Here is a 13,339-nt window from a genome sequence, read left to right on the forward strand (position 1 = left end):
TTAAATACAGTGGGTTAATGTGCCCAGAGCAGTTGCTTTCCATCACAAATCAAGTGAGACTTGATCACTTTTCATATTCACAAGTGCAATCTACTCTCATTGATGGGTGCTTTTTTTTAGTGCACAGTCTCAACTGAAACATTTGTTTTACATCACATTTTGGTTACTTCAGATAGACAATAGTAAATAAGAGCAGTACTTCAAGCAGAGGAGCTGATGTACAGTGTGTACATTTATTAAAGAAAACATTTTATTTCAAACATACTGTATGTTTAAAGACATTAATGTCAGCATATATTCTGACATGGTGGCATTATTTTTTTCCTGCATGCTGAACCACTTTTATGCCATCCAAGAAAGAATCAAAGTGTCTTTTGGAACAAATAAAAATCTTCCAATGTGGCCAGAGCCAGATCTTTACAAAAAGTCTCATCTGGCAAAGACGCCAAGCGGTCCAGGGAGATGTAGTTGGGTTGGCTTGGGTCGTACTGAGCTTTTCCAAGGTACTCAAGGAACAGGTGACGCTCTCTGATTCGCAAGTACTTGGAATTCAGGACCTACAGGAGGAGATATGCTCAAGTTATAATTCAGAACATGGATGGTAAAATGGATACACATTGAACCTTAAATAGCAGATAAACAGCAGTTCAACGTACCTGTGGGAACTTGGTGATCAGGTTGTGGGGCACTTTCATAGTGTTGTGAAGGAAGTCAAATATTTGGGTCAACTTCCTTTTATTGGCAGTCAGCACTTTTGGGATGGCAATAACTATGTGCTGGATCTCATTTTTCTTAAAGCCGAACTCTATTTCACAAACCTAAGACGATAACGTATGAACACACAGACACACACAAAAAGAATCAACATAATGAAACTCTGTATCTCAGGAGGTTGGCAAATAGATGTATTTACTGTATACTGTATATGCATGATATTTGGTCTTTTCAGTACCTTAAGATTTTCTTTAACAGGCTCCAAACTGCCACACAGTAACCTGGGCAGACGAGCTACAAGTTTCAGAGTCTGGAAAAAGAAACAAAACCTGTTACAATCTCTATCGACAAATTCACCATTAATTCACTTATAATACTTGAAGATGCTTACATTAGAAGTGCTGAGGTTGAGTTGCTGCTGATAAAAACCCAATCTGTTGTCCAGTCTCTTAACACTGAAGTTTAACAGATAGGGAGCTCTGGACACCATGGATGCAACCGTCTCAGAGCTAAACTTCTTTGACTTGAGATAGTTCACCCTTCACAAATGACAAAAAAGAAAGTTACTAAGAGAGTCTCATGGCAGATTCTGACAGTGTATCACACAGTGGTGAATATGAAGACATCTAACATTTCTGTTTCTGCGATCCTTTCATATCACCTGGACTGTAGGTTTTCCAAATCCTCAGTGAGGATGAAGGGGTTGTGTGTGATGATGTAGCCAAGGCGAGAGTCCTCCACCCCAATCTCTTTGAGGAACACAAGCCTCGGAGCCACATCTGTGTTGAAGTCAAGCCTCAGCAGCATGGAGCCCACGTTGGGCCTTTGTTCCAGCTTCCACAAATTCACACCTGCAATGAGAAAAGAGGTTGAACGATCACCAAAAAAAAGAGATCTCCTATCATTTGTAGACCTTAAAGATCATCCCTTTTACCATTATAGTTCTATATGCATTTCCAAATGGTCTAAATAAATATTATAGAAATGTTCTCAAATGTTAAAGCAGAAGTAAGTGGTCCGGTCGTTTCCGCTAATGCTGCGTTCCAGGCAAGCTTTTGAAATCGTAAATTACAGCTTCAAGTCACAACTTACGACTTTGTAGCGTTCCAGGCAACCCACTCGTGTTTTTCCGACCTGTTTTACCGGTGAAAGTCACTATAACGGCCACTCGTAACTTCCGACCGGTGAACTCGTACCAGACCGGTACGACTTCACAGGTCGGAAAAATACGAGTTTCCTTGAACGCACCATAACAGTCCTCGTCCCTCCGTCGCCACATTCACGGCGTCCCTTGGCTGCACACACAGCCCTGCATGCCGTTCTCTCTCCTCATTGGATAAAAACTGTAGGATACGATAAATGTTTTCTCCTCGGCTCAGAGCAGAGCAGAGTGACTGACAGACCCGTGTTTCAGTCCAAACACTCTATGTAAGTGATTGCTGTCGGAAGATATAACTATTTAAGACTTATATTAACACAAATATATCACTTACTTCTGCTTTAATTTACAGTGTCATCATTACCTAGCTGTACCAGCTTGCCGAGTGTCTCTGACTTGTCAACGTAGTCTCTAAGAGAGGTGGAGGCTGGAGGTATGGCAGCAGGAACAGATATAGTGACCGCCTCTTCATCACTGATCTCCTCTAATGCAGAAAACTCAGCAGCAGCATCAAGATCTAATGAGTTTAGAAAAAAAGGACTGAGTTGATACAACACTCATGAGATAAAAAGCTGAATATGCAAATATGCTTATATGGTCAGCCACAGCAAACCAATACGTACCTAATGGCATCTGACTTTCATTCAATGGCGCAGCATCTCTGACTGGGAGCAGGTGGCTCTCGTGTGCCACAACATCAGATCTTGACACTGTGACTCTGTCCTCCTTAGCCTCAGCTGCCAGATGTTTGGCAGTTAAGTCACTGTAACAGATGATCTGTTGTTTCCACCTCTGTCGTAACTGCTCTGTTCTGTGATGCTCCCTGAAAATTGAGAATCCATGTGGGATTTTGCCGGTGGTACTGACTGTTGTGCATTGGTGGACCTGAGCAGTGAACTGCCAGGTGGTAGCCACTGTCTTGGAGGAAAGAAGATTTCTGCATCTCAGACACAGCTGTGCACAGGATGAAGTCATGGCGACCCTGCAGAGATAAAACGTACACATCATGTTGGGTTTGGTGTTATTTTTCCATAAGATAACCCGCCCATCAAATCATACACTTGTCTACTTAGAAAATAGAGAAATCATAAAGACAATATAAAACTTGCTATTCAATAGGCTATATAAAGTACTGTGTTATTATCATTATCTTTAGACACAGGCTATCCACTGTGTCGATATTTGCTGAAAGCTTTTACTGGAGAGTACAATCAAGGGTACAAAACTCACCAGATTAACAAATAAAAGCAAACTTAAAATGTAGCTATTTATAAGAACACATTTGCAGTACAGTTACTGTGACAATAAATATCCTTTTTAAATGTCAAAGTCGAGGAGTAATGTACATGTGTACAGATTATCATATAAGTTAATGGCATGGCAAAATAAAATGGGAAAAGAAAAAAAAGTTTTTTGGGTGAGACGTCTGATGGCTCATAGCTGCTCATGGTATGTAGAAAAATTAAGATTCACTCAGCGCCGGTGTTTTCTGTAGCTATAGAAAAAAGGCGGTAGGAACCATAGACATATTATACATACATATTATTCTATGTCTATGGTAGGAACTATAAACTAAATTGAAGCTTGTTGTCGATACCATAGACTGGTCGATACACACAGGTTAAGAACCGACACTCGTTGTCCTACAAAAAGCTACAAGGAGTTAACGTTAGCAGGACAAGCCACTGCTAAAGACGAAAAATGTAGTTAAGTTGTCTTCTAACTTACAGTTTAGGAATAAAGCAGTCAACCTTCAAATCGTCTCCATCATTGACCGTGGTCTCATTCAATGCAAACTGTTTTCATGTGCTCCATACCGGAAGAACTTAGCGGAAATGTCACAATATGGGATGTACCACGGCGGTGTATGCGTCGGTAGAACCGATTTTCTTTTTTTGTACACATGAGTCTGAATAAGGTTGAAAAACGTAATTATTTCAAAAATAAATAACCAATCCCAATAGTTTAAACATGCTGTCTTTAAATGGCACGCTTTTGTTTTGGTGACTGACTATCAATAAAATATGTAATTTCACGTCCACTCACCCCCATTAGCTCTGTGGTTTAGTCCACCTTCAACGTCCCTGCGTGTGGATCTCATAGCGATGTATTGTCCATCTGTATTTATGACTTTTGGCTGTTGCTATTAAATTTTAATTAGTTAAGTTCAGAAATTAGCGCAAAACTGGCAACATGGCAGCCGCTGCGACTACTAAAGCAGCGCGGAAGGACGATACCAATTATAAGTTACATTTCCGAATGATAAACGAGCAACAAGTGGATGATATCTGTATTGATTTCTTCTATAAGCCGCACACTATCACGCTGCTGACAGTTACTGTGCTCAGCTTGATGTACTTTGCCTTCACCAGGTAAATAATTTTGAAAATAGTACTTTTTTTCCTGCTGAATGTACGGCTAGGTTTTCTGTTTTGAAGTTGGCAGTTTCACTGTGTGGAGTTAAACCGGTTATTTTCTACAGCTGACTGTAAATGGCATGCAGTGGTGGTGAGTAAGAGCCCTGCAGCATAACCTCCCCTTTGTTAACATGCAGTGCTTTTTTTGTGACAGGGATGATGAGCACTTAGACAACAACCTCAGAGTGGGCCTCTTTGTGGTTGTCTCCTTCTTCTTGGTCATCAGTGTCCTGGCCTTTCCTAATGGTAAACTATAACTATAAAATTCACACTGGCCCCATCATTCAGTGGTATGTCTGTGATTTAATCCCAACCCTAACCTGCACCAGTCACACTTGAATTATAGTATTTCTTCAAGCAAAATTATTTATTATATTTATTTATTATTATTTATTATTTTCCCTCTCTGTCTCATGTCAGTAACCGTTGCCAGCAATTGTATGTTTTAGGAAATCATGCAGAGAATTTTTCACCATTTTCTTACATTGTATTGAACAAACAATTAAACATAATTGTGAAAAAATAATCTGCATAGTAATTAATAATAAAGAAAACTTGAATATGTATCAGTTTATGTAGTCTGAAATGAGACAAAAACATGACATTTTAGAAAACTCTGTCCACTAAGACAGGTGAAAGGTCTGAACAACAGCTAAATGGACTGAGTGGATTATGTTCATTCAGCAAATTTAGCTCGACTGCAAATGAACCACTGTTTATCTTGCTTTCTTCTTCAGGACCTTTTACCAGGCCACATCCTGCGATATGGAGAATAGTGTTTGGTAAGTTTATGCCTATTTTTTCCTCATTCACCAATAACCTGAATATTCAGATAAGATCCAGATTTCATTTGTTTTCCAACCTTGCTTCTCTCCTGTTGTGGGCAGGTCTCAGTGTACTCTACTTCCTCTTTCTGGTCTTCCTCATCTTCCTGAACTGGGACCAGGTGAAGATACTGATGTACTGGGTGGACCCAAATCTGCGCTATGCCACACGGGAAGCAGACATCATGGTAAGGATGGTTTGAACAATATAATTAGTTAATATGCCCCTGAGCCGTCAACTTGTATCAAATCTAGTATAATAAAAAAAATCATGCATGATCATGTATTGAATGTATATCCCGAGCATCAAACTGAATTAAAAAAAAAACATCATTCATTTGGGTGTGTTTAAGGAATAGAGCTGATGTAACTTTCTGTATTTATTGTGAACACCCCAGAGACACATTATTTATACATAATTTGAGTTATTCAAATAAAATTGTTGTAAAATTTGACTGAAATTTTCTTCCAGATTTTATTCAGACTTCCTTTTTGGTGGCCATTAACTTTCTTTTTTTTTGTTCTACACAGGAATATGCTGTAAACTGTACAGTGATAACATGGGAGCGCGTCCTCAGCCACTTCGACATCTTTGCTTTCGGCCACTTTGCAGGCTGGGCCATGAAGGCTCTGCTCATCCGCAGCTACGGCCTGTGCTGGACCATCAGCATCACCTGGGAACTGACCGAGGTAACGTGTGCTTATACGTATGTCTTTAAGACTGATCTGCCTACATTATATTGTAGGATGTTAACTAAATTTATTCTGAGCTCTGCAAGGTCAAGCAAAAAAGAAAACTTTTGTAAACTGTAGTGATCGTGCTCATACAAAAGAACAGTGTGAGTTCAGCTCAGTTTGAGTAGAGATTGATAGCTCAGGAGGAAACCACCATTATGAAACAATTGTATCAGCAGGAGTTTATGCACATGCCAAGAGCTGCTGCCCTGCTCCTAGTTGTTGACTGAAAGGATTAGATCACAGGATTTAGCCTAATGCCAGATTTACTCATCACAGAATCGACTTTGCCACAGAGTCTGTGGTCAAACAAGGTGCAACAGTCATTTAAATAAACACACACTAACTCAATTTGTATTTGTAGATGTTATCATTTCCCAGCCCTTTGATTGAAGAGATTTTGATATACAACTTCCTACCAAGTAAATATATTTAATTTTCACTGCCGTGTCCACCATTTGTCTTTCGCAGCTGTTCTTCATGCACCTTCTGCCAAACTTTGCTGAGTGCTGGTGGGATCAGGTGATACTAGACATACTGTTGTGTAACGGAGGAGGCATCTGGCTGGGTATGACCGTGTGCCGCTTTTTGGAGATGAGGACCTACCGCTGGGCCAGCATCAAGTCAGTGTTTTGTTTTTTTCTAATTCAAAAAGATGCTTGTTCCCACAGGAAAGACTCCAGTCCAGTAATTGCCAGTTCCCATTCTCCTTCATGCCCATTAAAACACGATCAATAGCATCTTTAATCAGCTAATGCTGATATTGAGAAAACCTACTAAAAACCATCTAAATCTATATAAGGAATATTACCTGTAACATTTGTTATGCCTGTTTCCATTTCCCTTTTTTTCACAAAGGAAAAAGTAATATAATAGAGGTAAAAATCCTACCTTTTTCTTCATGCTTTCATACCTTGGATTTGACACCATGTTGGACTAGACATGTCACTTTGCTTTCTGAATATACCTCACTAACCTGAATCTTCATTCTTTATCATTTCCAATGTACTTAAAACTTGTTGCAGAAAAAAACAAAAAACAAAAGTGGAATGAAGTGTTGGTTGTAGAAAGCTTTACTCTTCCCTTCTCTTCTTCCTCGTGTGCAGAGACATCGTAGAGCTTCACTGCTGTGTGACACAAATTGTCCAAATCAGATGGTGTATGAAACAAGGGTTCTCCACAGCCACATGTTATCGTATGAATGTTTGTATTTATCTCTGGACCCTCAAAGGTGCACATACTGTGTCTGTTCAGGGAAATCCACAGCACCACTGGGAAAATCAAGCGAGCCGTGCTCCAGTTCACCCCCGCCAGTTGGACCTACGTGCGCTGGTTCGACCCAAAGTCGTCGTCCCAGAGGCTGGCAGGCATCTACCTCTTCATGATCTTATGGCAGGTAGGCTTTGACCTTTGGCCCAGAAATGATTATAAGATTGTCAGAATGCCAGGTATTAATCTGTGGGTTCTTCAAAGATCAGCAATATCTCATCCTGCCATCTAAATGTGTTACCAAAGACTTTGATGGAGACTCCTATGAACTGGTGACTGTCTTAAATCTCTTATCTTCACAGCTGACAGAGTTGAACACGTTCTTCCTCAAGCACATCTTCGTCTTTCAGGCCTCTCACCCACTCAGCTGGTGTCGTATCCTCCTCGTTGGCGTCATCACAGCACCAACTGTACGGTAAGTTCACTTTACACACCAGCAACAGTAAATGTGACATAATAGATTCGAACACTACCTGAGACAGTTTTTGACCTTTAGGGTCTGTGTGGAAATCAGAAATATTTGTTTTGATTACTGTTCAAAGAAATTAAAATGACTTTATTTTGTTGAATGTTTTTCAGGCAGTATTATGCATACCTGACAGACACTCAGTGTAAACGAGTTGGCACACAGTGTTGGGTCTTTGGGTAAGTATCACTTGTCCAGTTAGATCAGTTTTTTTAATGATCCAGAAACAAGTTTGGAAGCTGCGTTAATGGAAGTTTTTGAAAATCTAGTGTAACCTAAGTATAAGCTATTATGAGGACTGCAGAGTTTTGGTTAAAAGTTGCTTTGATCTTGTTGGCTTACTGTATATCACAATGATATGTGCCCTCCCTGGTTTAATATCCTTGTTTTTAATCCAGCAAATCGCTGTGAGAACTTCTACTCTGACTGTGAGCTGAAAATGTCACGTCATCATCTATTCCTGTTTATTGTTGAAATGTGGTGACTAGATGTGAACCATCAATCACTGTTCGCACAGAGTTGTAACTGATAACAGTTCAACCACAGTTTTACTGGCCACTTGCTACAATTATGCTAAGCTACTTTGAAAAGGTAGAAAACAAGAAAAAAAAAAAAGAAAAAAAAAGAGGTACCTGCAAGTTTTTGATTTTTTGTTGTTGTTGTTGTTGAATTGTTCTTTCTATAACTGTTAAGTTTCAGATTTGCTTTATGTAAATTCAGTTATCTAACTCTTTCTAGCCCATTGAAATTCATAACATTATGACCTCATCTCAGACATAAAGCTGCTAATGTCCTCTGTCTGCTCCAGTTTCTATAGCAACGACAGGCTCTCTCCGACTGCTTAAAACACTGAATACTGAGACCACTCTCTCATCTGGGGTTTACCTCTGCAGTGTAACCTTTACAACTGAAAAAGCTCCTCCCGCAGTCTAAAATAAATTAGTTTAGCTCATGCGTTCAAATGGCAAAGAAACAACAATATAGAGCACATGCATTTGAACGTAAATGCCACAGGTGTCCATAGAGAGCTCCATTGCAATGAAATTTAGTTGCCAAGAGAGGGGGCAATTGTTACATACAGTGATCTGTGCTTAAAATTTCAAGAGCAGCAAATCTACCCATTTAATTCTACCCTCATGTTTCCCCTCAGAGCTATTGCTTTCCTGGAGGCTCTTGCTTGTGTAAAATTTGGACATGACTTGTTTTCCAAGACACAAATCCGTTCTGTCCTATTGTGGCTACTCTGTCTGGTAAGTGTGTGTGTCTGTGTGTGTGCGTGTATATTTTTGCACTACCTAAAGACATGTTTCACTTCAACTAGTTATTAAAAGGAGTAGATAACATAATATTAATGTTAAATGACCCTTTTGCTCCTCTCATCCTGTCATACAGATGTCTACTTAGTGACCCATAACATAAATATGTGTGTTTGATGTTGTACTTGGACCCTGGTAACAGTTGCTGTGACATGTAACAGAGTCCTGTAGCGTGTTGGTGTTAAAGCTGACAATTCAGACATGAGCACGAAACAAACCTGCCCAAGGTCAATGGGTACATGTTTTTTTTTTTTTTTTTGCATTTTTTCTTTCTGTTAGTGCTGCTATCATTGCAGCTCCAATGGTTGTTGGCACTTTTAAAAATCCTATCACTTTAATGTCTTCTTAGCCATTTTCAAGCCCGACCCCAGCACATACCAAGTGCCTATTCTTGATTAGCCTATTTGTCACTGTTAATACCCAAATTGGTAATACACTAGTGTGAAAACATTGTTCCATCACCATGTTGCACTTGAGCATGTTTACTAACTTATGACAATTCCTCTTTTTTAGGCATTCATCACACTTTTATGTTTAAATGGGATGGTGTGGTATGAGCAAAGTAAAATGAAGGTAAGATGTTGTAAGATGTCTTTAGTAAAATGGTGTCACTGATAACATTAACAACAGCATTCACAACACCAGGATCTTGAAACTGAACTAAATTGAGTTCCTGTGCTCTTTCTGCTGTGACATGTTTCTTTTGAAAATTGTTCTCAACTTGAAGCTTAATTTTACTTGACTGTTAAGAGTTGCGCAAAGCCACTGACTCTGTGCTCCTATTTACAGAGCATTCCTATGCAAACTGAAGACTGTGATGACAGCAGTGTTGTTGACTCGTGTGGTTTCATCCCAGATGGTGTTGCAGGTCAGTCTCATACCAGACAAACTGGTGACAACTCATCACTACACTTTAACCTTAATCCCTAACAAAATCACGTATGTTTACTCCACAGGGCAGAAGGAGTCCTTGAGAAGTTTACAACCTACAAAACGGAAAAGAGCCTCTGGGAGGAACAGATTTGTGAATGGCCAGGGAGGAAAGCGACAATAACCAACACAATCGCTGGGTATTCAAATCCTCCATTAGGGAGATAAGCGATGGATAGACTCTAAAAAGCACCCAACGAATGGGGCAAATCATTATGCACATTAGTTGCATTAAGATTTTGAAGAATCCTAAAGGCCAGGAGGTGAACTCAAATAAAACACTCCAAGTTTTGATATTTTTTTTCAGCTTATGAAGCTGTAGCTGTGGCAATGTGGTGGCGAAACACAACGATGAGATGAAAGCTACATAGACCTGCAGACTGGGGTTGTGTGCTCTTTGGAATCTGCAGTAGTAGAAAACCTCTGATACTGTATGACAGGGGTACTTCTAAGCAATATACACTAGATTTTGAAATACAAGATTGCCTTACTTGGACTATTTAAATTAGCATGTGGGCCTCAGTCGTCCTACTACACCCAGCATTTTCTGCCTTAAACTACTGAATGTTGTCTGGATGTTTTGCACTGTGGGACATGCACGTATGTCCAGTCAGGGGTGTGCCAGCTATATCAGTGTGCTCTGGTTTACAAACCTGTCTGCACCACCAACCTGAGTATATATATCTAAAGACCCTTGGACTTGTTTGCACTCGTTGTCTTGACTGTTGTTTTTGAATAGTTCTGTCACTGAATTTCTTAGCTTTAATAGGAAAAACTAAAGATCTCAATTATTATTGTGTATAACATTTAATTAGTAATTTGAACGGTGATTTATAGGTTAACTTTGTTGATTTGATGTATTTGTGTTTACATAATGCCAGAAGTGCCAAATTTGTACTTATATATAATACGGTTATCTACTGATAAAACTGTACTGTCTGCTTTTCCTCAGTCAATACTTGGTTGTTTCTCTACTTTAAATTAGTGGAACAACCAACTGTAGCATTTTTGTGTTTTACATTCCTGCTCTTTTAAGCTTTTGTCACTGTGATTATTCAAATTCTTGGGATGTATGTTATTGTTGCAATTTTGTAGGCTATGTGTTTGTATTTAGTAGAAGAGAACAGTGTATTTGTATGGTGTACTGACAGAATACTGTGATATTCAATGCAATAGCACTGTGGTGACATTCAATAGCATAGAATAATCACAGAAATTATACTTTTCAAACACAACCTTTTTTTTTTTTTTTAGTTTTTCAGTGGGTTAATACAACATGACCAGAACAGGAAACTAGTCTGCGTAAGCTCTTCTTGGTATTACTGAATGATGGAGAGCAGTTTCATGTTGAATATCACAATGTGTTTACAACATCCCGTTAGTTTGATATACTGTATGTTACTAAGTGATTGTTTCCTGATTAAATTTGTATTGACACCTTGAATAAAACTTTCTTAAAGTGGAGGTGAAGCAGCCAGCCAATTTAACATAATTCATTAAATTGATTTCCAGTGTGCTTAAACTTAGACAAACTAACACATGAAACACAAGCATTTAGGAGAAAATGAGAGTTGAAAATTGCATTTTTTAGCTAGTGCGCCGCCATCTTGTCGTTCGACTGTCCGTGACGTCACGGTGTTGGTTGCCTCTGCTGGCTGACAGCCACAGACAGTGAAAGTGAAGGACAAAGCTACAGACAGAGACGGTAAAACATGAAACTGTGGAGGCACTGGATTAGAAGAGACACAGAGGAGACCTCTACTGTGTTGCTCCTTCTGTGAACTAGTTTTACAGTGTTAAAAAATAGAAAAAAAAAACCTCTTTTTTTAACTGCCGCTAATAAGGAGCCGCCGCAGCAGCGGAGCTGTTATCAAGACTCCTCTGCTGATCTCGGTGTGATCATTTCTTACAGCATGTTTACATCCAGAGGAAAATTCTGATCAACTCTGAAAGTTGATCATTCACCGGATCAACCCACAACAACCTGACTTTACTCCGACAGTTTTCAGTTTAGCTGCCACAGCCCGTCCTCCCCCGACCGGCCCACGTAATCACACCGTGATAAGCATCAGTCACCGCGGGGAGAGAGAGGCTGGACCCTCCGCTAGTCCGCTCACACACCGAGGGATCATTCACAACCACACACACACACACACACACACACACACACACACACACACACACACACACACACACACACACACACCCAGCAGCGATCTGATGACATCGGTATTAACTGTAATAGCGCCCATCACCAATAAATAAGAAGGGAAAAATCTCTGATCTCATCCTCCACACACCCAGCCCTCAGCAGAAGACTATTCAAACAATAAATATGTCTTACCTTTACAACAGGTGTCCTAACAGTCAGCAGCAGCAGTCATCCAGCTCCAACAGTTTAATAATCCACCGATATTCCCGTTTACATGGCGTTCCTCGCAGCCATAGACTGTAAAAGCTCGCAGCCAGCGCGGTGTTTCATTCATTTGCATTGTGTGGAAAAAAAAGTTTTAGCTACGTTAGCGTTAGCTTTAGCTTCAGCTCCTGACAGGAGAGGCTGACAGAGGAGATGGTGAAGCCTCTCTGCTGCTGGTACCGAGTCCAGACCACCGGTCCAGAGGTCCAGACAGTCCGACACACCGCGTCCGAGCCGCGCGGACCGTGTCCGTGTGGAAGTAACGTTGCACCGGGAGTAAACAACGCGGTGGAACCGGACAACACAGACCCGGTTGATCAGAAACACGGCTGTTGCCGCCGCTAATTTTTTTTTTTTTTTTCACACAATGCAAATGAATGAAACACCGCGCTGGCTGTCATAGATGAGGAACGCGATGTAAACGGGAATATCGGTGGATTATTAAACTGTTGGAGCTGGATGACTGCTGCTGCTGACTGTTAGGACACCTGTTGTAAAGGTAAGACATATTTATTGTTTGAATAGTCTTCTGCTGAGGGCTGGGTGTGTGGAGGATGAGATCAGAGATTTTTCCCTTCTTATTTATTGGTGATGGGCGCTATTACAGTTAATAGCCTACCGATGTCATCAGATCGCTGCTGTGTGTGTGTGTGTGTGTGTGTGTGTGTGTGTGTGTGTGTGTGTGTGTGTGTGTGTGTGTGTGTGTGTGTGTGTGTGTGTGTGTGTGTGTGTGTGTGTGTGTGGTTGTGAATGATCCCTCGGTGTGTGAGCGGACTAGCGGAGGGTCCAGCCTCTCTCTCCCCGCGGTGACTGATGCTTATCACGGTGTGATTACGTGGGCCGGTCGGGGGAGGACGGGCTGTGGCAGCTAAACTGAAAACTGTCGGAGTAAAGTCAGGTTGTTGTGGGTTGATCCGGTGAATGATCAACTTTCAGAGTTGATCAGAATTTTCCTCTGGATGTAAACATGCTGTAAGAAATGATCACACCGAGATCAGCAGAGGAGTCTTGATAACAGCTCCGCTGCTGCGGCGGCTCCTTATTAGCGGCAGTTAAAAAAAGAGGGTTTTTTTTTCTATTTTTTAACACTGTA

General features: G+C 40.5%; 2 protein-coding genes across 2 annotated transcripts; one reads left to right on the forward strand and one right to left on the reverse strand.

Moving 5' to 3' along the window:
- Positions 1-214: 214 nt before the first annotated feature.
- On the reverse strand, positions 215-3,685 carry mterf3 (mitochondrial transcription termination factor 3). The gene is made up of 8 exons (XM_083981793.1): positions 3,602-3,685; positions 2,497-2,855; positions 2,238-2,390; positions 1,376-1,565; positions 1,106-1,253; positions 953-1,024; positions 657-818; positions 215-557 (listed from the first exon to the last, which is right to left on the reverse strand). Exons 2-8 carry the CDS (start codon positions 2,846-2,848, stop codon positions 363-365), a joined length of 1,272 nt encoding a protein of 423 aa, XP_083837919.1. The 5' UTR covers positions 2,849-2,855; positions 3,602-3,685; the 3' UTR covers positions 215-362.
- A 302-nt stretch (positions 3,686-3,987) lies between these two features.
- Positions 3,988-11,240, forward strand: ptdss1b (phosphatidylserine synthase 1b). The gene is made up of 13 exons (XM_083981949.1): positions 3,988-4,245; positions 4,445-4,536; positions 5,028-5,072; positions 5,178-5,302; positions 5,646-5,804; positions 6,321-6,472; positions 7,104-7,245; positions 7,421-7,533; positions 7,698-7,763; positions 8,735-8,834; positions 9,414-9,473; positions 9,690-9,768; positions 9,857-11,240. The coding sequence occupies exons 1-13, from the start codon at positions 4,067-4,069 to the stop codon at positions 9,952-9,954; spliced, it is 1,410 nt and encodes a 469-aa protein (XP_083838075.1). The 5' UTR covers positions 3,988-4,066; the 3' UTR covers positions 9,955-11,240.
- The last annotated feature ends 2,099 nt before the right edge of the window (positions 11,241-13,339 follow it).

Source organism: Trachurus trachurus, assembly GCF_905171665.1.
Source record: "Trachurus trachurus genome assembly, chromosome: 11".
NCBI lineage: Eukaryota > Metazoa > Chordata > Actinopteri > Carangiformes > Carangidae > Trachurus > Trachurus trachurus.

Bases quoted from the DNA above. Each gene is read 5' to 3' on its own strand.
- mterf3 (XM_083981793.1), bottom strand. From the start codon at position 2,848: ATGACTTCATCCTGTGCACAGCTGTGTCTGAGATGCAGAAATCTTCTT. The intron at 2,391-2,496 runs GTACGTATTGGT...TAAACTCATTAG, and splicing joins TGAAAGTCAGATGCCATTAG to ATCTTGATGCTGCTGCTGAG. The intron at 1,025-1,105 runs GTAAGCATCTTC...TTCTTTTTCCAG, and splicing joins TCAACCTCAGCACTTCTAAT to ACTCTGAAACTTGTAGCTCG.
- ptdss1b (XM_083981949.1), top strand. From the start codon at position 4,067: ATGGCAGCCGCTGCGACTACTAAAGCAGCGCGGAAGGACGATACCAAT. The intron at 6,473-7,103 runs GTCAGTGTTTTG...GTGTCTGTTCAG, and splicing joins TACCGCTGGGCCAGCATCAA to GGAAATCCACAGCACCACTG. The intron at 7,246-7,420 runs GTAGGCTTTGAC...TTATCTTCACAG, and splicing joins TCTTCATGATCTTATGGCAG to CTGACAGAGTTGAACACGTT.